Source organism: Pseudorca crassidens, chromosome X (assembly GCF_039906515.1).
Source record: "Pseudorca crassidens isolate mPseCra1 chromosome X, mPseCra1.hap1, whole genome shotgun sequence".
Classification (NCBI taxonomy): Eukaryota; Metazoa; Chordata; class Mammalia; order Artiodactyla; family Delphinidae; genus Pseudorca; species Pseudorca crassidens.
The window spans coordinates 112,890,211-112,915,080 of record NC_090317.1 but is presented as its reverse complement, the minus strand read 5'-3'; the positions used below and the strand labels follow the sequence as shown (position 1 = coordinate 112,915,080).

Below are 24,870 nucleotides of genomic sequence, written 5' to 3'. Positions count from 1 at the left end.
AATGAGAAGCCCGCACACCGCAACGAAGAGTAGCCCCCGCTCGCCGCAACCAGAGAAAAGCCCACGCGCAGCAACGAAGACCCAATGCAGCCAAAAATAAAATAAATTTTAAAAAATAAATTAATTTAAAAAAAATTGCCCAGCTAGGTTTAGATGACACCTGCCTAGCATGTCATTATTAAATAGAAAACATGATGGGTAATTCCTCTCTCCCCTCCATCCCTTCTAAAGTCAGGATACTTGAGATCAAGACCATAGTACCACAGGCACTGAAGGAAAGAGTCAGGTAAATGGTGGTAACTGTGTATTCAACTGGCAAACAATGGTAAGGCTGCTTCTGTGAGATGTGTTGTGTGTTGGGGTGTGGGGAGAGAAGAGTGGGGTAAAAATGTTTAAGGTAAAAAGCGGGGGAAAATCTGTACACGTGGTGGAATGGCTTAAGCATCTATGATGTGGTTCCTATTTCTTGATTTCTCCCTCACCCCACCCCATGTGTTCTATGAAAACTGCCCCACTCCACAGCCCAGGGAACTGGGTTAGGACACCCAATTAAGAGAGCCAAGCCATGGCCTACTCAGTGGTTTCCGAGATCCTCAGATTCCCTCTTTCGGGAATTAGAACTAAGAGGTGGAGATTGGGGACTTCCCTGGTGGTCCAGTGGTTAAGACCCTGAACTTCCACTGCAGGGGGCGCAGGTTCAATCCCTGGTCTAAGATCCCGCATGCCACACTGAGCAGCCAAAGAAAAAAGGTGGAGACTAAGTGGGTCAGGAGCTGAGCTGTGGGCAGAGCAGCAGAGTAAGTATGTCCACAGACGACCCCTCCTGACAGCTTCTCAAGCTGCCCTAGTTCCCGTCCTTGCTAAGGCCTGCTTTTCAGCTTTCTGTGGCTTCTATTAAACAGCCCTTTGCATTCCTCCCTACTGAAAAAGCTAGCTTAGTGGGTGATGTTCCTTACAATCCAACCATCTATGTCTGAGACAGATGTGTCCACATCACCACCAAGAGATGAGACTAACATGAGAAATGAAGCTGACAGCTGTCTAACACGGAAAGGCCACTTAACAGTCATTTGAGCTTCATGCCTAGGAGGGTCAAGGGACGACACTCGGCCCCAGAGACCAGCTCCCAGTAAATTCCCTGTCTCAGAAATCCTATAAGCAGTTCTAGATATACCACATTTTTGATACTTTCATATACAGTCTTACAACTCATTTTGTGTTATTATATTGAATTATTATTGATCTCATCATGTGACCTAATCCTCATCTGTAACCTTGATACCTATCTCTCATTTTGTCAATTAATTCACCAACCAGACTTGGGAAGGTCAGTTCATATGCCAAGGGTCTGTCCATTTTCTCACAGCATCCTCAACCCACTCAAACTGACTTCTGCCTCCACCACTCCACTAAAACTGAGTTATGTTTCCGTGTGTTTCTTAGATGCACAGAAGGATCCTTTACAGTAGTGGTTCTTGCTTAGGAGAGATTTTGTGCCCGCCCCCCGCCCCAAGGTGATTTTTCAGTGTCTGTTTTGATTGTCACAAGTTGGAGGGTGCTACTGGCATCTGGTGGGTAGAGACCAGGGATGCTGCTATAATCCTACAATGCACAGGAAAACCACACACAACAAAGAATTATCCATCCCCAAATGTCAATAATGCCAAAGTTGAGAGAACTTGTTTTAGGGCAAAGATGGGTCTTTGAGAGATATAGTACAATTCAAAATGGGCAAAGACTTTGAGTAGACATTTCTCCAAAGAAGATATACAAATGGCTAATGAGCACATTAAAAAATGCTCAACATCATTAGCCAATAGGGAAATGCAAATCAAAACCACGATCAGATACCACTTCACACCCACTAGAATGGCTATAATTTTTTTAATGGAAAATAACAAGTATTGGTGAATATATGGAGAAATTGGAACCCTCACACATTGCTGGTGGGAATGTAAAATGGTGCAGCCTCTTTGGAAAACAGATTGAAAGTTCCTCAAAAAGTTAAAAGTAAAGTTACCACTTGAGCTAGCAATTCCACTCCTAGGTATATATCCAAGAGAATTGAAAACATGTCCACAAAAAAAACTTGTACACGAATGTCATAGCAGCATTATTCACAATAACCAAGAAGTGAAAACAACCCAAATGTCCATTGAATGATGAATAGAGAAACAAATGGTTGTATATCCATACAATGGAATATTATTTGGCCACAAAAACAGAATGGAGTACCGATACATGCTACAACACGACTGAACCTTGAAAACAGATGCTAATGGGACTTCCCTGGTCGTGCAGTGGTTAAGAATCCACCTGCCAATGCAGGGGACACGGGGTCGATCCCTGGTCTGGGAAGATCCCACGTGCCGTGGAGCAGCTAAGCCCAGGCACCACAACAACAGAGCCTGCCCTCTAGACCCCGTGAGCCACAACTACTAAGCCCATGCGCCACAATTACTGAAGCCCACCTGCCTAGAGCCCATGCTCTGCAACAAGAGAAGCCACCACAATGAGAAGCCGTGCAACGCAGCAAAGAATGGCCCCTGCTCGCCGCACATAGAGAAAGCCCGCGTGCAGCAACAAAGACCCAATGCAGCGAAAAATAAAATATAATAAAATAAATTTTAAAAAAAGAAAAAATATGCTAAGTGAAAGAAGTCAGACACACACAAAAAACCACATATTGTATGATTTCATTTATATGAAATTTCCAGAATAGGTAAATCCATAGGACAGAAAGTAGATGAATGGCTGCCTTGTGCTGGGGCTATTAGGAGGGAACAGAAAGTGACTGCTAATGAGTACGGAATTTCTTTTGGAGGATGATGAAAGTGTTCTAAAATTAAATTGTGTTGATGCTTACATAACCCTGTGAATATACTAAAAAAATTGACGTATATACTTTATTTTTTAAAATTTTACTGGAGTACAGTTGATTTACAATGTTGTGTTAGTTTCAGGTGTACAGCTTGACATATACTTTATTATTTATTTATTTATTTATTTTATTTTTGGCTGCGCTGGGTCTTCGTTGCTGCGCGCGGGCTTTCTCTAGTTGTGGTGAGCAGGGTCTACTCTTCGTTGCGGTGCACGGGCTTCTCATTGTGGTGGCTTCTCTTGTTGTGGAGCATGGGCTCTATGCACGTGGGCTTCAGTAGTTGTGGCTCGCGGGCTCTAGAGTGTAGGCTCAGTAATTGTGGCTCACGGGTTTAGCTGCTCCGCGGCATGTGGAATCTTCCCAGACCAGGGATCGACCCTGTGTCCCCTGCATTGGCAGGTAGATTCTTAACCACTGCGCCACCAGGGAAGCCCGACTTACATACTTTACAATGTGAATTATATCTGTAAAAGAATGTCTTTCAATCTGCTGAGTGCCTACTCCACAGTAGGTGCTCATTAAATAAGGCAGTACACCTGAGGCATGGAAGACAAAAAGATTTCTTTCCTGCTCTGATTACTAATATATTAACATTTTATGCCCAAAAAGTAACGGTAGTTATTCTCTTAAATAACCTCAAAGTTAACCAACCTGCAGAATTAATCAATGCTCTCCATTTCCCCTAAGAGTCCTAAGAGCACTCTGAATGCTTCAGAGTAAGTAGGTAAGCTACTCTTGGGAATGCCTGGATACTTTTGCTCCCACCAGTTGAGTCATAAGTTTTCCAACAGTTAGCTGAACTCTTCCCCAAATCTGTTTATGCCCATTTTACTTGTGATTGTAAAGATATAATTTAATTAACTGTTATGTAAATTGATAAAATTATGGGAAACAAGAAGTTTTTTTAAAGAAACGAAATTGTTTTAGAAAGAAAAGATACAGTCATGTGACTTTTTAAAATTGCTGTTGAATTAGGTGCAAACAAGACTATAAAAGATAGGGGACAAAACACCCCCAAATCTAGGATTTTATGCTCAGAGTATTTTGAAACTATCTTGAGTTTTCACTTCATTTAGAATTCATAAAATTTGGAAATCAGAGACATTGCATATACGTATGCCTAATGAAAAAGAAAACACAGAACTCTAATCAGTGGACCAATTAAAGGACTGACAAATTATAATATTTATTTTAAATTTAAATATAATGTTTAATGTATGTATTTATCATTTTTTAAAACATGTCTCCCTTATAACCATTTTATTTTTCAATGAATTGACCTACTGGTCTGCATTGTATAGGATAAGAAGAATTCTATACTCCCTGGTGATCATAACTCTCCGCTACCTTGTATAATGGAGAAAGCCCTACAAAACTCTTATTATTTTTTTCAAAACTCTTATTAGACTTCCCTGGTGGTGCAGTGGTTAAGAATCCACTTGCCAATGCAGGGGACACGGGGTCCTGGTCCGGGAAGGTCCTACATGCCGTGGAGCAACTAAGCCTGTGCTCCACAACTACTGAGCCCATGTGCCACAACTACTGAAGCCCGAGCACCTAGACCCCGTGCTCCGCAACAAGAGAAGCCACTGCAATGAGAAGCCTCCCTGGTGGTCCAGTGGTTAAGACTCCGGGCTTCCACTGCAGGGGGCACGGATTCGATCTCTGGTCGGGGAACTAAGATCTCGCATGCCGCACGCAGCCGAAAAAAGAAAAAAGAAAAAGAGTGGTAGTCACATGGAAAAGAATTTATGGGACAGATTTGTGTTCAAGTCTTACCCATCTCTCTTGGAGGTTGATCCAGCTCTGCCCATCTCTGGGGAAGCTGAGGAAGAGTTGTAGAGGGTGAGTCTGCCATCTCTCTAAGCAGGTCCCACCTGGCCTTCAGATATCACAAACCTATAGCAACCCTAGGAGTCTGGCAGGATTTGAGGTGGAGAGCCTTGTAAACAGTGATCACATCTTTGTTGCTGGTGTTAATGATAATATGAATATAGAGGCTGGAGTCAAAAAATTTTTAACATCTTTATTGGAGTATAATTGCTTTACAATGGTGTGTTAGTTTCTGCTTTTGGAGTCAAATTGAAGTTGGTTCACCCAACACTGGTCTGTGTCTCAAAGGCTGGGATGAAACTCATTCACTCTCCTAGATGACCTTAGAGATGACCTTAGATGGACAAACTCAGGACTCTCCATGGGCAAAGAGGATATAGAATAAACAGCGATTTAAACTCCTTTCACTCATTCAACATTTACTAAGCATCTACAGTATGTCAGGAGCCAAGTATCTAAGATGAATGTGATAGTCTTCACTCCCAAAGAATATATAGAGTAAAAAATATATATGTAGGGCAAACTCTTAAAGATTAATTTTTTGTAAATATGATGGTACTGTTAAAAATTCTAATCATACTGGTGTTTGCTTTCAAAAGAATTATCATTTACATGCTTCTGTACTTTTTATTTCTGTCTTAAGGAATGAGGAAAACAGATTTGAAACAGGTATTTTTCTTTTTTCTCCTGGGCCATACTTTCCAATACTTTCCAATTTTTAAAATTCCTTTTCTCCTTCTGCGTGTGTGTGTGTGTGTGTGTGTGTGTGTGTGTGTGTGTGAGAGAGAGAGAGAGAGAGAGAGAGAGAGAGGAAGAAAGAGAGAGAGAGAGAGAGGATTTGTAGTTCATGGAAAGACAAAGAGAACTTTTCAAATGTCCTAATACCTGGGGTGAGATTGAAATAAAGAGTATGTTTTCACATAATGAGGGCTCATTGTGAGAATGGGGCAAGATTAATTTTATGCCAGTTCTTGTATACTCTTTACTCCATGGTATTGGAGAGTTGGCTACAAGTCCCTTAGACTAAAGGACAAAAATAAGAGAAACCAGTAAGATGCCTTTTCTCCCCATAGTTCCCAGCACTGGAAAGACCAAGGGAACCTCAGGTTTCACACACTCCCAAGTCCAGCCTCTTAGTCCCATCTTTTTGCATGCTAATTGAGCCATTTTTGTGAGCCTGTGAGAGTTCTCAGATGCTTGATGGTCAAGGCTTGCTTTAGAGGACCACAGTGGGTGAGGCTCTCCAGTTTAGGCAGAGACATCAGTGTCTTCTAGAGACTTGGATTCAGTTGTATCGGGAATGCAGCATATGCTCCACCTGTCAATTTTCAGACTAAGAACCATCAGCAGAGCAGCCTATGGCAGTGATGACACACCTGCTAATCGGTTTCAGAGGACATGTGACCTTGGATCAATCTACCATACAGTTTCCAAAGGAGACAAAGACTGTTGAGTTAGCTGAAGGCTGTGCAAATAAATGCCTGTTCCTGTAATATTAGGATTCATGTGCAGGAATTACAGAGGAATGAGAAGAAAAAGGCCTAATTGCTTTTTGGAACAAAAAGTAAAAATGTAATATCTACTTTCCCTTTAAGTGGTTTTAAAAAATGCTCAGATAGTTGTGGTGGTTTTCTTTTTGGCACATTTATTAAGTTTTCAAATGGTCCTGACTCTGCCACAGATATTATACAGGAGCTGGCAACGACTTCATGACAAAGAGATCTCCTTCTAGCCTTGCCTGAACCAGAGATTGGCTCCCACAAGTGGCAGGGAAAAAAATGCTCAGATATCTAAACTTCAGAAATTTGGAGGGTTCTAATTGTTTAATTTCCTCCAAATAAAGACTAAATAGTCAACATACACTTATATTGTTTCTATTAATTTTTCTTTCTTCTCTTACGGCCTACGCACTATAAATTTCCTTTAGAGAACATAAGGAATTGACAAGTCATATTCTTTGAAACTTACTGCTAAATTGAGGAATTGAGTTTTATTTTTGCTAAAAAAGGCATTGAAGTTTGGTAAGATCAAACAAAGCAAGTTATAAGAAACCACCTTAGCTAAAGATTTAGGAATGCAAGTGCCATTCTTCTCTAAAGAAATCGAAATTCTCTTCTCTCTCTCCTGTTACCTAGAACCTGTACCTGGCAAATGTGCTCAACATAATATTTAGGGACTGATGGACCCAACCCATGACTGGTGCCGTGGGAAGGCAGCTGTCCCTTCTGAAGAAGCTGGCAGATTTCATTCCCAAATCCTCAGGCTGGATAGCACTCCCCACCCCCACCCCTTATTTGGACACTGCAGATACAGAATATTCCATCATTGCAGAAAGTTCTATTGGATAACGCCGCTTTAAGCCATAATGTCTCTTTATTTTATTTTATTTTATTTTATTTATTTATTTGGTTGCACCGGGTCTTAGTTGCAGCACATGGGATCTTCGTTGCCACGTGCAGGATCTTTAGTTGTGGCATGCAAACTCTTAGTTGCAACATGTGGGATCTAGTTCCCTGATCAAGGATCGAACCCAGATCCCCTGCATTGGGAGCACGGAGTCTTAGCCACTGGACCACCAGGGAGATTTCCATAATATCTCTTTTAGATACATCTCTTTCAGCACTCCCCACTCCCACCTGAGTGCCCAGAAAACATCTTCCTCACAAACAGGAAGCCCTTACCTCATCATGAAGGCTTTGCAGCAAAGACTGGTAAAGGAAAAAGAAGAAAGGAGAGAGTGTTCTTTTTAATCCATGAATTCTTTGTAGAAAATCAGAGTCTACTCCAATGGGTGGCATCCTGAAAGAACTGTCTTTGTCTACCAATCAACAGATTTTCATGGAACCCCTACTATGTGCCAGCCTCTGTGAGGGGCCCACAGGAGCACTCCTGCCAGGGAGACCTGGGATATAGTGGAAGAAGCAAGGGCTTTGGAACTAGATCTTGAGCTAGTAAAAATTTCAGCATGAGGGACTTCCCTGGTGGACCAGTGGTTAAGAATCTGCCTTCCAATGCAGGATACGTGGGTTCGATCCCTGGTCAGGGAACTAAGATCCCACATGCCATGGAACAACTAAGCCTGCAAGCCGCAACTACTGAGCCTGCGTGCTCTAGAGCCTGTGCGTCACAACTAGAGTGAAGCCCGCGAGCTGCAACGAAGAGCCTGCGTGTGGCAACAAAAGATCCCGCATGCTGCAACAAAGATCCCATGTGCCTCAACTAAGACCTGACGCAGACAAATAAATAAATAAATAAATAAATATTAATTTTAAAAATCATAGTATAATTTTAAAAGAACTTTTCAGCGTGAAAGTATTTTATGCTACTGACTTACCAAAGGAAGAGAGGAAGGTAAATCAGTAGTATAAAATGATTTTACATAGAATTTAGGAATAGCAGAAGCGCTGCTAGAAAGAACTAGGCTAACCACATTATTTCCTACCAGGGCAATTTAGGGGATCCCGGTTTTAATGAATAAATAAAAATGATGTGTAATTATCATATCAGTTCCTTACATCTAAGTGAGTGCTTCTGGAGTTATTTGATGGTGCTTAAAAACTTTGGTCTCTGAAGTGTGTTTAATGTCTCCTTGACTCTTATCTATATTATTAATTTGCAGATCAAAGTTAACTTGGTGCTATGCAAATGAAGAAACTTCACATGAATGAGATTTCACAGGAAAATTTTAAATCCTTATAACTTGTGACAGAACTGCAATATATTCTGAGGAAATGTGTCAACATATCTAAAGGAGACATTATGGCTTAAAGCAGCAATTATCCAAGAGAACTTTCTGCAATGATGGAATATTCTGTATCTGCAGTGTCCAAATAAGGTAGCCACTAGCCACCTGTGACTACTGAGAGCTTGAAATGTGGCCAGTGCAAGTGAGGATCTAAACTTTACATTTTATTTAGTTATAATTAATTAAAATTAAATTTAAACAGTCATATGTGGTTAGTGGCTACCTTATTTGATGCTGTAGGTTGAAAGAAAAAGTGAAACTGGATTCCAAGAATCTGAATTTCAGCCCTCTGCTTAACTACATTGGACAATTTACTTAACCTCTTTGAGCCTCAATTTTCACTTGAAAATGAGAATATAAATAATACCTACCTCATAGCATTTGGAGTAAGAGGAATTGAGATAATGTTCAGGCATTCTCCTATTATCAAAATAAGTGCCAATCAAGTACTAAAGTTAAATACGTGGAAAGTGAATAACCAACTCTTTCAAATAAAGGGAGTTTCCATTCTTGGAGAGATTAAAAATACACTTGACCCTTGAACAATGGGTTTGAACTGTGCGGGTCCACTTACTATTTTCAACAGTGAATACTACAGTACTACACCATCCGTGGCTGGTTGCATCCTTGGATACGGAGGGCAGACTAAGTTATACTCAGATTTTCAACTGCACGGAAGGTCGGCCCCCTAACCCTTGCACTGTTCAAGGGTCAACTGTATTATTAAATTCAAAACCTCACCGTTCAGATACAATATTTAATGACAATGTTTATAACTATTAGCTGGTAAGCAGCACCGTTAGCAATAGCCTTAAATGGTCATGCGTCAGCTTGAGGGTATCAATGTATGGTGCCCCAAAGGGCTGGCAGTCAGAAAATTAAATTTACAGAAATTGAGGTCAGTTTCTGTATGAAAAGTACATTGAGAACTGAAAAGCATGATTAAAATGTTAATGCAATCATCTCTTTATTATTGTTACAATTAATAATAGAATTCGTCTTGCTTGCCCAAGGAGATTAAATAAACCCATTCCATTTAACTGGGAGAAACTGAGGCTCAAATTAGCAGAATAGGCTAGTGGTTAGGAGTTTGAACACTTTCGTTGGCTATAATCACATGAAATAAGGCATGTAAAGTACTTGGACAGGCCATGCCACCAACTAAGAACTAAAAATGTCAGCTATTATTAGGATAATAAGTGACGCTATTAGGAGAACCATGAGATTAGAAGCCTTTGGCTTTTTTTCGATTCACAAAAGGTATAGGAGTACAGAGTGATATTTGCAGATTGAACTCTACGTAACTCTACGTAGAAAGATTAAATCAATTTTCCATATTTGGACCAGTCAAGAACTGAATCTAATTGTTTTGATACCACTTCAAATCTATTTTTGGAATGAGGCATGAATGAGTGAGTAAATGAATGAATGACTAAAATGCCTCCTGAGTCCCCCATTAACTCAATAAAATGAGTTAGTAAAACTCATGAGTCTTCAACATACAAATTTCTCCAAATCTGAGATAATATGGAGGCAAACAGGGAAGGGACCGATTGGGGGAAATGGTCTACCAGGCATGTAGCTCAAGTGCCTGGTGGATATGGACCCAGATACCTTTCCGAGCCATCCGACGCTTTAACCAGCCATCCCCAGCCACTCCCAGGGGCATGGGAAAGTTTTGAAGGAGTGCTGGGATGGGAAGGAACAGGGCCAAGTGTCTTAAGGCCTGAGAAACCAGTCTCCGGGGAGTGCTGTGAAACCAGCTTTTCTATGAAGCAGAGAGATTACATCAATCTCTTCTTCACATCATCTGGAATCCTTCTTACTATTTTGTCTCACCACCTAAACTTTTTCTGTCTAGAACTCTTTGGTTTAACAAGGCTCCACTAAAGTGCACATTCCCCTAGGTACCCCTCCCCCAAATAAAAGACCATAGAAGGTAGTATCACTTATATGATGGTTACACTGCAAAGAATTCAGAAATGGATGTTCTAATCAGGATTTTGTGACTTTTCTACTAGGAAAGTTTCTAATTCTACAGGATAATGAACATTTTGTTAAAATATTTCTCCAGCACCCTCGGGTTCCTACAGCATCATTCTTGGCGTTGAACTACCTACATTTACTCATACTGATTTGACCTGAAAATTTTTTCTTTATTCTTTTAATTGAAGTATAGTTGATTTACAATGTTGTGCTAGTTTCAAATGTACAGCAAAGTGATTCAGTTATACACACGCATATATATATATATATATTCTTTTTCAGATTCTTTTCCCTCATAGGTTATTACAAGATATTGAATATAGTTCCCTGTTCTATACAGTAGGTCCTTGTTGTTTATCTATTTTATATATAGTAGTGTGTATCTGTTGGACCTTTTTTTTAGGAAGAGAATTTGTTCCTGTCTTCTAACTCTGTCCAGGGTGCATGCATCCTCAGTCAGGGCATAAAGAACCATTAGCCACAGTTTTCTATTTTTATCACCTTAAGAAGGGAAAATATTTCTCTTAAGAAGGGATAGTATTTCTCTCTCTCTCTTTTTTTTTTCTCTTTTGGCCACGCTGCACGGCTGTGGAATCCTATTTCCCCAACCAGGGCCTGAACCCGGGCCTTCGGCAGTGAGAGCGCAGAGTCCCAACCACTGGACCACCAGGGAATTCTCAACATTTCTCTTTTGAGTGTGATTCTATTAATTATCACAGGTCCATCAAAGATACATAGGACTTAACTTTTTGAACCTACCTTAATCAAAGAGGCACAAATCAATAAGAAAGCGTGTACATTACCCTGCGCCAGAACTGGGGGGTGCAATGGTCCCTGGTGTCCTCTTCCATGGTGCAATCCTGGCGACCCACCATGTCTGCTCCTGACGTGCTTTCCCTCTTTTTTAGAGTCCTCTCTTCCCTTTGGAGTTCTTTTGGGGCACAAGGTGAAAATTTTCTTTCTGAGGATTTACGGGAGCACTTTACCAAAAATTAAGCTTAAAGATAAGCTCGGAGGAGCTAGTTGCGTCCCAGTGCTTGAATAAGCGGAGATCCAAGTTGCCAGGCGCTCTTGCTTTATTTACCAGAAGCCTCCTGTTGTTCCCTACGGCTGCTGTTCATTGACAATTGCTGTGCTCTGGCCCGGCGCAACGAAGGCCTGTTGCGTGGGGACAGGCAGGTTGTGGTGAAAAAGGCCATTGTTTAACCTACCCTGTCTCTCACTGGAGCTACGGCAACAAATTCTGTTGGTGAATTAACAATGTCATTGTGTGCTGGCTCAACTGATTATGCTGCTGGAATGACAAACATTTTCTCTCTTTTTTTCAACATAAAAAGTGGTCAAGACCTTAAAGTGTTAACATACAACTCAGCACTTTCTTTAAATATGAGAATAAAGATAGAGAAAATAAATCTCTCAAACAGACTTTGATTCTAATAAACGTTTTATCTCTTTCAGGTAGCTATTCTAAGCACCACTGGCAGTGAATTTGTGCATTTTAGCGACGTGGAATCTTCACAATTTGTGTTAAAGTCATTTCCCCTCAGATAATGCTGTATGTTAAAAGAACTCTTTAAATATGCATGTGCTTGGGGCTTTCTCTGAAGAAGATTCTTTTTCAATCTGGCTGCAGCAAAGTGCTATGGGAACTTTGCCTGCTGACTGTTAAAATGAGTATCATAACTTAGTTCAGAAAAACTGCTATCTAAATTCACCTGAGCCACGTAAAGATTTCCTATGTCCCATCCTGGCAGGAAAACTCTTAATTGCTTGCTTACATATTCCATCTTCCGGACGGTAAAACTTGCTCTGATCAGCTGAAGGATCCTTTCAAGCTTTCCGTCTGTCCATCCATCCGTCCATCCCGCACTTTCTCTGATCCGGTGCTGTATGGTTGCAGGGGAAGCTCTGTCAGTGAATTTGCTGCTGGTTTCCTAGCATGGTTGTATGTAGTGTGCTGACTTTTTTTTTTTTGGCCGCGTGGCTTGCAGGATCTTAGTTCCCCGACCAGGGATCAAACCGGTACCCCCTGAAGTGGAAGCGCGGAGTCTTAACCACTGAACCGCCAGGGAAGTCCTAGTGTGCTGACTTGGTGAGCTGGAATCACATTTCCAAGGATCCCATTCCCTCAGCTTTGGGTTAGAGTTGGCCAAGAGAGGAATTTGCACAAGATTTGGAAGGCAAAATCTTCCAAAAAGAGTGAAGAGAGTGGTTGGATGTGGTGACAAACAGAGGGGGATATGACAGTGGGTCCCAGCCTCTCCTCCCTCTCTTCACTCTGCGTCCAGATCTTCTTCCCAACTGCTACACTATTGATCAACAGCAGCCCCAGGCCCACCATCAGATGTGTGTGCAGTCCCATAGAGCTTCCCAAAGCTTCTCGTGGGCTTCCTCCTCCACTTTGGCAGCTAGATGTGCTGGGCTTCTGACTGCCAGGTGGGTGGCCTCTCTCATCCTCCAAACTCCCAGACCTCCACACCCCAGCCCCTCCCACAATGGGCCAGGTCTATTTCCTATAATAAATCCCTTCCTCCATGGCTCACAGTGCTCCGCTTCCCTGACAGAACTAGGACAAATACACTCATTTTTCCAGATGGTACGAGGACTGTTAGGAGAGAATCCTCAGCATGGGGGAAGTTTAGAGGGCAATATGGAGGCAACCCCATAGAACTTGTGTGTAGAAGCTACTGCAGAACCCAAGGAAATAGATGCTATATTTGGATTGGACCTCTCCCTCCAGTTCCCCATAGCCCTCACCCTGCAACACTTTCAGATCCAAGCATTTTTGCAGATACCTCTTCCTTCTTCCTTCCTAGGTTTTCCCTCATCTTAATTCTTATCCTCCATGGATCATTCCCTCAAAGAGGCTGGGATTGGACATAAGAGGTAAGCCACATTCCCAGGGTGGGTTCCAGGTAGTAAACTAAAAGAGGAAAAAAAGAAGGAAGTCCTGGGCACGTTATTTCTTCCAGAGTGATTCACTGGATCCATTGAAATGATGGCCCAACTCGACATAGTACAGATTGATTCAAAGAGGAGGTTTCTCTAAATCTAAACTGAAGCTTGGTTCAGCTGTCAGGAAAACATCATCCCATCATCCACTTCTTTTTTTTTTTTTTTTTTTTTTTTGTGGTACGCGGGCCTCTCACTGTTGTGGCCTCTCCCGTTGTGGAGCACAGGCTCCGGACGTGCAGGCTCAGCGGCCATGGCTCGCAGGCCCAGCCGCTCCTCGGCATGTGGGATCTTCCCAGACCGGGGCACGAACGCTTGTCCCCTGCATCGGCAGGTGGACTCCCAACCACTGCGCCACCAGGGAAGCCCCATCCACTTCTATTTACACTGGTTTGCTCTTCTCAGTAATGGAAAAATCACTCTTGTGTCATCAAGGCCCAATGGTTCACAAGAGAGACTTGTTTTGAAATTGCCTCTTGTTGTCATCTATTAGAATAACAGTGCATTTGATTATATTTCCAAGCTTCTTGTCTCACATCCAAAATAAGAATCACTGCCAATCTATTCCCTCAGTTAATTCCTGCTTAGGGAAGGTGATTGTTTGTCATAAGCATGAGAAAGTTGAGAGGGTAGGTCTTGATTAATTCTGACTGTAAAGCAAATAGAAGGGAAAGAGGGCTACCGATACAACTGTATTCTGTATTCTTATCACAGACCTCGTTGGGTCAGTAAATTAAGCCGATTACCCTTAATTGGATTATGAATGTGTCTATTATCTGAACACTTATTGGTGGCTTTCTGGGGTCTCTTCTACTTTTGAGAGCCTCTTGAACTGAAATGGTCTTGGGAGGGTCCTATTAACAATTCCCTGTCTACCACAGGGGGCGCTCCAGAGCTCTGAGCGTTGTGTCAGTGGGTGAAGCCTAGTGGCCCAGGTCCATAGAATTGGAAATGGGTGGGCAACATGTCTCAGCTACCCTATATGGCACCTTGTGTAAATTAGAAAAAGGAGCTCCTCTGGACAGAAGCAGCCCCATTCGGTGAGCAGAGGGATGGCTGGCTCTCAGCCCCTATTCTCCCACTCTGTGAGGAGCATTTGCAGCCCCTGACCTTCAAAGAAAAGGATATTGTTGGGGAAGCAAACTGTGTCAGCCCTATCACAGTACACACCTGAATCTGGGGGACAAGTATCCTCATGGCCCACGAGGTGTTCTACGCTGGGAGACATGGATGATCAACTAGGCCTCAGCTTCAGAGCTGGTGAAATCACCCTCCTGTTGCACGAATTCCCCAGCAGTATTCTGTTGGCTTTCTAGTACCTCACCAGTGGGCAGGGTGTGCCTGGATCATGGCCTTGTGTGCCATGTTTAAGAGGGCCCTACTTTGGCTCTCCTCCTCTGAGGAGCGCATGTGGTCATGGGGACAGGGTACACGCCTTGGGACCCCCAACCCCCTTCTAGAACACTCTGGAGTTCTCTGACAAAATGTTCTCAGCGTGTTTCCAGGGCATGTGCAGCCTCTTCCTCAAGGCCACCCTCCTGGAGGTAACCTCACTGCAGAGTGGTATATCCCTGGGCACGAGGGGTGGTCAACCTTTCAGCAGGAAAATGTGAACAGAATCTGGGTATCTGGGCTGGCCGCACCCCGTGGTGTGGTACAAAGGAGGGGTTCTGTCTCTGGCTTCCCCCACCCCACATAACAAACAGTCTGCTAGCCTAATTTCAAACTTTTAAATATTTAGACATATGATATATAGGCTTCCATTCATATTCTTGTCCTGACTCCACAAATAGTAAAGCAGGCCCAGCTAGAGGTATTCGAAATCACTGTAGAAATCAATGATTTTTTTTGCATTTTCTGGTTATTTTAATTACAGTTAATTACAAGTAGTTTGTTATCAAAAGTCTGATCATCTCTGAATGTACGAACAGTATGATTTTCTGAATCTAGTGGCTGAGGGCTAGATTCTGGACTGAGGTGAAATAATTTGCTCTGTCTAGCATAGTTCTAAGTACAGAATAGCTGCTTTGAAAATAATTGTTGGGCTTCCCTGGTGGCGGAGTGGGTAAGAATCTGGCTGCCAATGCAGGGAACACGGGTTCGAACTCTGGTCCGGGAAGATCCCACATGCTGCAGGGCAACTAAGCCTGTGCGCCACAACTACTGAGGCTGCGCTCTAGAGCCTGCGAGCCACAACTACGGAGCCCACGTGCCACAACTACTGAAGCCCATGTGCCTAGAGCCCATGCTCCGCAACAAGAGAAGGCACTGCAATGAGAAACCCGCACACCACAATGAAGAGTAGCCCCCGCTCGCCACAACTAGAGAAAGCCCGCGTGCAGCAACGAAGGCCCAACACAGCCAAAAATAAAATAAATAAATAAATAAATAAATAAATATATTAAAAATAAAGACATAGTTAAGAAAATGAAACGTCACACACAAAAAAAGAAAAGTCACATACTGGGAGAAAATATTTGCAAAACACATATTTATAAAGTGATCTCGGGTGGCCACGGCCTACAGTGGCTTGAAGCAGGATTTCAGTTCCCTGGCCAGAGAATGATGTCAGGCTGTGGCAGTGAGAGCACTGAATCCTAGCCTCTAGAGCACAAGGGACCAGTGGCTAGTGACAAGGCCCTGGCCCGTCAGCTGTGTAGAACTGAATTTCCACACAGAAAGGGAAAGTAGTGAAACAAGTAAAGTGCTTATTAGGAGGAAAAAGAGTACATGTGGATAGACACATGGGCAGGCTTAGAGAGAGAGCCACACCCTCGTGGTTGTTTGAATCACTTTTATGGGGCATTTCTTCTGGGTTTCCTTTGGCCAATCATCTTGCTTTGGCTGGTTCTGAGTCCATATTTGGTTTATCTCAGCGTCCTCCCATGTGTGCGCACGCATCTCTTAGCCAAGATGAATTCTAGCAAAGAGGTGTATGGGTAGGTTGACATCACCTACTATGGGGTGGCGCCCCCTCCCTTTTTGACGTTCAAGGAGCCTTTCTGGGCATGTGTAGTTGGGAAGGTCTCCTTGACTTTGAGAATGAGGAATATGTGGTCTTTTATCTCTTATCTGGGCAGGGCTCAGCTTCTCCTCCCTCTTGCTATTTTGGAGTATTTGTCCACAGGGGATGAACTCCAGCTGCTCAGCCTGAGGCCCATCTATCTCCTGCCTCAAAAGGACTTTTATTTAGGATGTATAAAAATTTTTGTAACTTAATAATTGGACAAATAACTCAAAATTTTAAAAATGGGCAAAAGATTTGAACAAATAATTCACCAAAGAACGTATACAACAGATAACCAAGTGACTTCTCATTTCTGCTCTTACATGTAAAGTGCGTGGACACTGTTGCTACCATCCTTACATCAAGAAAAATATGGGGGCTTCCCTGGTGGCGCAGTGGTTGAGAGTCCGCCTGCCGATGCAAGGGACACGGGTTTGTGCCCCGGTCTGGGAGGATCCCACATGCCGTGGAGCGGCTGGGCCCGTGAGCCATGGCCGCTGAGCCTGTGCATCCGGAGCCTGTGCTCCACAACGGGAGAGGCCACAACAGTGAGAGGCCCGCGCACCGCAAAAAAAAAAAAGAAAAAAGAAAAAGAAAAATATGGATAAACTGAAAATAATGACTTTTCTTAGACAAGAAAATTCTCAAAAAGAATTGAGAAAACAGGGAAAATTTCCATCACCAAATCTGGAGAGATAGGCACATACAGGGAATCACAGCTGAGACCTGCTTACCTGGAACCATAATCTGGTGGGAACACTTACATGGCAATGTTGATGAATTGCTGGAGGCTGAGTATGGACTAGCATGAAATTAAGAAATTCCTGAGGGGTACGCTGCAATCAGAGGGAGGACCACACACATTTGTGGGCTTTTTTCTCCAGGAACCTCACCAGATTCTCAACTTGAGGATCTGAGAAAAATCCCTTGGGGGCTTTGGCAGGGGAAGAGGAAGAGTAACCAACAGGAAACCCTTCCAGAATCTTCTCAATCACAAAGGCCTACTCTGCAGAGGAAAGACTGTCAAAGGGCAATACTGCAATATTATCCTGGCTTGGGGAAGGGAATTTCAGCTCTCTCCAGCTTTTCTGTTTCACCTGAGGAAAAACAAAAATAAGCATAGTCAACGGGGGACAAGACTTAGAGGAAATAGATTGCAACTGTTGCAGTCAGAGAAAGGAGTATGGAAACAATATCAAAATACTAGTAGGGGAAGAAAGAGAAAATAGAGCAGAAGAAATATCTGAAGTAATAGTGGCCAAGAACTTTCCAAATAATGTATCATTAATATGACAAACACAACCAGACCCAGAAAGCTCAGAAAACACCAAGCAGGATAAATATCAAAGCAAACAAACAAATTTAAAAAACCCCACACCGAGGAACATCATATTCAAATTGCAACAAACAACCCCCGCCCCCCAAAAAACCCAACCCAAAACCAAACAAGCAAAAAAAAAAAGGGCTTCCCTGGTGGCGCAGTGGTTGAGAATCCACCTGTCGATGCAGGGGACACAGGTTCGAGCCCTGATCTGGGAAGATCCCATATGCCGCAGAGCAACTAAGCCTGTGCACCACAACTACTTAGCCTGTGCTCTAGAGCCCGTGGGCCACAACTACTAAAGCCTGCGTGCCACAACTACTGAAGCCCATGCACCTAGAGCCCATGCTCCGCAACAAGAGAAGGACCACAATGAGACACCCGTGCACCGCAACGAAGAGTAGCCCCTGCTCGCCACAACTAAAGAAAGTCTGAGCCAAGCAATGAAGATCCAACGAAGCCAAAAATAAATAAATTTATTAAAAAAGAAGAAAAACCAGAAACTAACCAAACAAACAAACAAAAAAACAAAACACAAGGGACAAGGTGAAAATCTTGAAGGAAGCCAGAGGTGAGGGGTGGAGGGTGGGAAACTTTACTTATAGAAGAATAAGGATGAGAATTACAGTGGCTTCTCATCAGGAACCAGAAAATAAGTGTTCTGAGACCCAATTTCCAATGTGCGGGTGGGGCATTTTCCTACACTAACAAACAATTCCTGGACACCAGCAAGGTGTCACAAGGGACAGGAGGGAGGATTTGGGAATACTCACTTATAAGGTACCTAAACTACACATGGAGCAGTATGATGTTATTTGGAGGTGGACTTCGATTATTTTAAAATGTATATTGTAAACCTTAGGGCAACCACTAAAAAAGTTCTTAAAGAAAGAAGTATAAATGATATACCAAGAGATGAGATAAAATGGAATCATATAAAATACTCCATTAAACCCAGAGAAGGGGGAAAAGAGAGAAACAAAGAACAAAGAGGAAAAAAAAAACAAGTGCATCCAAGAGAAACAGTTGCAAATAGCCAAGAAGCACTCCTCATTAGTCATCAGGGAAGCGCAAATTAAAAGTCACAGTGAGGGCTTCCCTGGTGGCGCAGTGGTTGAGAATCTGCCTGCTGATGCAGGGGACACGGGTTCGAGCCCTGGTCTGGGAGGATCCCATATGCCGCGGAGCAACTAGGCCCGTGAGCCACAACTACTGAGCCTGCGTGTCTGGAGCCTGTGCTCCGCAACAAGAGAGGCCGCTGTAGTGAGAGGCCCGCGCACCGCGATGAAGAGTGGCCCCTGCCTGCCACAACTAGAGAAAGCCTTCGCACAGAAACGAAGACCCAACACAGCAAAAATTAATTAATTAATTAATAAACTCCTACCCCCAACATCTAAAAAAAAAAACTATTAAAAAAAAAACAACTGTAAAAGTCACAGTGAGATACTAATACATAATCACTAGAACAAAAATTAAAATAAAAACTGATAGTTATTGCTGAGGATGTAGAACAACTAAATCTCTCATACACTGCTGGTGGGAATGTAAAATAGCACAGCCACTTTGGAAAAACTGTTTCACAGTTTATTTTAAAGTTAAACATATACTTACCACATGACTCAGCAGTTCCACTCCTAAGTCTTTACCAAAAGAAATGAAAGTCTATACAAAGACCTGCAACAAAATTATAGAAATGGAGAACAGACTAGTGGTTACCAGTGGTTAAGGATGGGGTGGGGCTCAGGTCGTGCAGGAGGGGAGCAGATATGGCTGCATAAGGGCAACATAAAGGATCCTTAGAGCTGGAAATGTCCTGTATCTTGACTGTATCAATGCCAATATCCTGGTTGTGATATAGTTTTGCAAGATGTTACCAGTGGGAGACACTGGGTGAGTGATATATGGAATTTTTCTGTATTATTTCTCATAACTGCCTGTGAATTTATGACTATCTCAAAATTAAAAATTTAATTAAAAAATGTAAGGTGGACTACAACATGTAAAAAGCAAGTAAATACTGACAGGAATTTTAAGCAACACTGTATTAAAGCGGTATAGATATAACATAGTAAGTCATCAAGTGTAGCTCACCATTGATTATGCCAATAGAGGGAAAAGAAAATAAATCCATCAAGACAATCTTTGTTTTTGATCTAAGGAGAACATATACAGCTCTGGAAAGCATCAGATTTATATGCACATACATAACTTTTCAGCAGACTTACTTTGCTTACGTCTGATCTAGGGGACATGTCCCTCCCCCACTTTTGAACACATTTTGTGTTTCCAGGATGATTTTTTTTAATCTCTCCCCTACCCTTGCCCTTTGGTAACCATAAGTTTGTTTTCTATGTCTGTGAGTCTGTTTCTGTTTTGTAAATGAGTTCATTTGTACAATTTTTAGATTCCACATATAAGTGGTATCATAATATTTGTCTTTCTCTGTCTGACTTACTTCACTTAATATGATAATCTCTAGGTTTATCCAGGATGATCTTTTCGAGCGGTTGATTATAAAACAAATTACTGACTGTGCCTGAACTATTAATGACTGGGCACTTTTGTCTCACTGGCAGAAATTATTCAATAAGAGTTAAGGACAAAGGGCAATGAAATGAAAGTTGTCTTTACTGTGGAAGGAACACAGAGGGTGAAACCAAGCAGGACCCTGTGGGGTTCCTGGGCACAAAAGTCTTTCTGTGTCCCCCATTTCTTGATGACAGGAAACAGGCTTTATTCAGCCTCCATGACCTTCCCTGAGTTCCAATGGGCAGGTTCAAACAGTTGCTAATCAGGGAAGGGAGGTGATGCAGAGACAAGGGATGAGCAGTCAAGAAACAATAGTGCAGCCTTGGGGCAGGGTCCTGGTTCCCCCTCAAGGGATACACATAACAATATCTTTGAGCTGTTTTGCAGATACTGAAGCCCCCACCAGGTGGGAGAAGTTAACGGTATGCTGCCCACAAGTATGTAGACCCCAGACCTGTTGGAACCAGAAGGTTGATGATGCTGACTCTCACTTACGTCACCACCAACCAATCAGAAGAATGTCCACAGGCTGATCACACTCTCTGGGACACACAGTTTTGAGGGCATTAGCCTACTGTGGCCCCCTTTCCAGGGCAAAGCAATAAAGCTATTCTTTTTTACTTTATGCAAAACTCTGTCTCCGAGAGTTAATTCGGTGTCGGTGTACAGAGGCGGGATTCTGCATCAAGGGTAATAAAATAAAGCAACAAGTGATGACCGCTTGAACTAAAATAGGTCTCTATTTCCTAAACACAAACCATGGAGACACTCAGGCTATGGTTTCTATTGGTGACCGATGGTTAACGATGGGGGTGGTTTCACACTGTTTCTAATAAAGCTAGTGCTGCCCTTGCATAAGAGTTTTAGGTAACCTAGATATCATTCAATTTATAGGAAGTTACAGCACTAAATGCTGTAAGATTTAAAGAGTGAAAGTCTTTAGAACAGGTGGGAAATGAGCTTTCCTTTCTTTTCTCACGGAAAGAGGTGTGTCCAGGCATGCGTGACCACATAATTGTTCAACTGGATATTTATGTCCAGGTTAGCCATCCTGCTGATGACTCTAAAAGGTTTAGCAACACCTAGTCTAGACCACTTGTTTTCAACTTTGGCTGCACATTGGAATCCCATCCTCAGAAATTCTGCTTTAATAGGTCCAGAGGGCGTTAGAACTTTGAAAAACTGCTCAGACGATTCTAATTTGCAACTAAAGTTGAGAACCACTGCTCTAAGCTTTCTAGAACACTGGCCATATGTAAATTAAGAAACCCTCATGCTGCCATCCTCTCCTAAAATTCACTCTTTTTTTTGGAACTTTATTTTTTTATACAGCATGTTCTTATTAGTTATCCATTTTATACATATTAGTGTATACATGTCAATCCCAATCTCCCAATTCATCCCACCAGTACTACCACCCCCCCACCACTTTCCCCCCTTGGTGTCCATACGTTTGTTCTCTACATCTGTGTCTCTATTTCTGCCCTGCAAACTGGTTCATCTGTACCATTTTTCTAGGTTCCACATATATGCGTTAATATACGATATTTGTTTTTCTCTTTCTGACTTGCTTCACTCTGTATGACAGTCTCTAGATCCATCCACGTTTCTACAAAATGACCCAATTTCGTTTCTTTTTATGGCTGGGTAATTTTCCATTGCATATATGTACCACATCTTTATCCATTCGTCTGTCGATGGGCATTTAGGTTGCTTCCATGACCTGGCTATTGTAAATAGTGCTGCAGTGAACATTGGGGTGCATGTGTCTTTTTGAATTATGGTTTTCTCTGGGTATATGCCCAGTAGTGGGATTGCTGGGTCATATGGTAATTCTATTTTAAGTTTTTTAAGGAACCTCCATACTGTTCTCCATAGTGGCTGTATCAATTTACATTCCCACCAACAGTGCAAGAGGGTTCCCTTTTCTCCACACCCTCTCTAGCATTTATTGCTTGTAGATTTTCTGATGATGCCCATTCTAACTGGTGTGGGGTGATACCTCATTGTAGTTTTGATTTGCACTTCTCTAATAATTAGTGATGTTGAGCAGCTTTCATATGCTTCTTGACCATCTGTATGTCTTCTTTGGAGAAATGTCTATTTAGGTCTTCTGCCCATTTTTTGGTTGGGTTGTTTGTTTTTTTAATATTGAGCTGCATGAGCTGTTTATATATTTTGGAGATTAATCCTTTGTCTATTGATTCATTTGCAAATATTTTTGCAAATGAATAAAGGAATAAAAGGAATACAAATTGGAAAAGAAGAAGTAAAACTGTCACTGTTTGCAGATGACATGATACTATACACAGAGAATCCTAAAGATGCCACCAGAAAACTACTAGAGGTAATCAATGAATTGGGTAAAGTTGCAGGATACAAAATTAATGCACAGAAATCTCTTGCATTCCTATACACTAATGATGAAAAGTCTGAAAGAGAAATTAAGGAAACACCCCCATTTACCATTGCAACAAAAAGAATAAAATACCTAGGAATAAACCTACTTGGGGAGACAAAAGACCTGTATGCAGAAAACTATAAGACACTGATGAAAGAAATTAAAGAGGATACAAACAGATGGAGAGATATACCATGTTCTTGGATTGGAAGAATCAATATTGTGAAAGTGACTATACTACCCAAAGCAATCTACAGATTCAATGCAATCCCTCTCAAATTACCAATGGCATTTTTTACAGAACTAGAACAAAAAGTCTTAAAATTTGTATGGAGACACAAAAGACCCTGAATAGCCAAAGCAGTCCTGAGGGAAAAAAATGGAGCGGGAGAAATCAGACTCCCTGACTTCAGACTACACTACAAAGCTACAGTAATCAAGATAGTATGGTACTGGCACAGAAACAGAAATATAGATCAATGGAACAGGATAGAAAGCCCAGAGATAAACCCATGCACCTATGGTCAACTAATCTATGACAAAGGAGGCAAGGATATATAATGGAGAAAAGACAGCCTCTTCAATAAGTGGTGCTGGGAAAACTGGACAGCTAAATGGAAAAGAATGAAACTAGAACACTCCCTAACACCATACACAAAAATTAACTCAAAATGGGTTAGAGACCTAAATGTAAGACTGGACGCTATAAAACTCTTAGAGGAATACATAGGAAGAACACTGACATAAATCACAGCAAGATCATTTTTGATCCACCTCCTAGAGTAATGGAAATTAAAAGAAAAATAAACAAATGGGACCCAAAGAAACGTATAAGCTTTTTCAAAGCAAAGGAAACTACAAACAGGATGAAAAGACAACCCTCAGAATGGGAGAAAATATTTACAAATGAATCACCGGACAAAGGATTAATCTAAAATTCACTATTGACTCACTATACCATCAATGTTCTAACTCATAATGCTTTCTTAATTGCTCCAATACCTTTAATAATTCCCAGAATAATTCTGGTTTCATCCCCAAGTATTAGTTCATGCAGCTGGTTTAGAAGATTCTGAAGCATTAGTACAGCTATTTGTCTTTGGGGTCAGGTTTTATTCACGATGACATTGCAAGTTTATGCTATGAGCCAGGGCTCAATTATCACAAAAGATTTGTCCATTGGTCAATAATTCATGTTGAATCACTTGAGGGCATGGATCTAACTTTGTTCTGGATGGGGTAGTGGGGGAGGGGGAGGGGGTGGGGGGGGGACCAAGAGCCCTGTGCACTAGTGGGTTTGAGAAAAGTGTTCAGATGTATTGGCCTCAATGGTTAAAGTTAATTCTACACAAATTGTAGAAAGAATTAACCAGATGGTTAATTCTTATTTTAAGTTCTTGCTTTAAATAGTGCTCTCTAGTTAAGATATACATGTAGACGTCTCTGGTTTTACTATTAAACAATAAATGAAAAAAAAAAACAATATATGAGGTGCATACATTGCACGCATTGTACCAAACACAAGAATCTAATGCCCTTTTTATCTTTCATAACATTGACATTTTGCAGGAGTCCAGGCCAGTTGTTTTATAGATTGTTCTACGTTTTGAATACATCTGATTGTTTCTTCATGGTTAGATTCAGGTTAAACATTATTTGCAAGAAGACTATATAGGTGATATTGTTCCTTTTTTCCAACAGCACCACATCGGGAGGCCCCGTATTGGTGATGGTATTTTTGATCTTTTGGTTAACTTGGTGCATATATTGCAATACCATATATCACACAGCGACTGTATTCGTACTCAGAGAAGCAAAGTATCAGGCAAGACTCCGAGTGCGCAGCAGTAGGCAGTCGTTTTCCCAGGCTCCTGGGAAACCCGTTCAACCACGCCCACCCTACTGCCTCCCGCGCCCCTTTTCTCGGAAAATCAACCCTCAGAACCAGAAAGCTCCTACTCCAAGGGGCCCAAATCTTTTCCCATCAGCATGGGTGCGCCTGCGCAGCAAGTCTCCAGGAGGCTCTTTTCCAGCGCCCGACCGCTTTCTTTTTCTGCTCTCCACGGCCTCCCCCGCCGCTCGCTCTTTTCCCTAAGGGGTCATCACGGGGCGCCAAACGCGCGCCCGCGGGAAGGCCGGGGGCGGGGCGCTGCGCGGCGCGGCGCGGCGCGTCACGTCAGTGGCCTTCCGGGCGGAAGTCGGCAGCCTCCGGAGC

At 42.2% G+C, this 24,870-nt stretch overlaps 1 protein-coding gene and 1 non-coding gene across 2 annotated transcripts in view; one reads left to right on the top strand and one right to left on the bottom strand.

Annotated features, from left to right (window-relative positions):
- Window positions 1-11,539, bottom strand: part of PCYT1B (phosphate cytidylyltransferase 1B, choline) — a 167,106-nt gene extending 155,567 nt beyond the window's left edge. Inside the window, exon 1 of the mRNA XM_067722378.1 lies at window positions 11,249-11,539. Within this exon, the coding sequence (XP_067578479.1) occupies window positions 11,249-11,320 (72 nt within the window). The 5' untranslated portion in view covers window positions 11,321-11,539. The remainder of the gene's footprint in view (window positions 1-11,248) is intronic.
- On the top strand, window positions 6,332-6,479 carry LOC137217688 (small nucleolar RNA SNORA12). Its single transcript, XR_010940191.1, has one exon. It is a non-coding gene; the product is annotated as a small nucleolar RNA SNORA12 (small nucleolar RNA).
- Window positions 11,540-24,870: the final 13,331 nt, after the last annotated feature.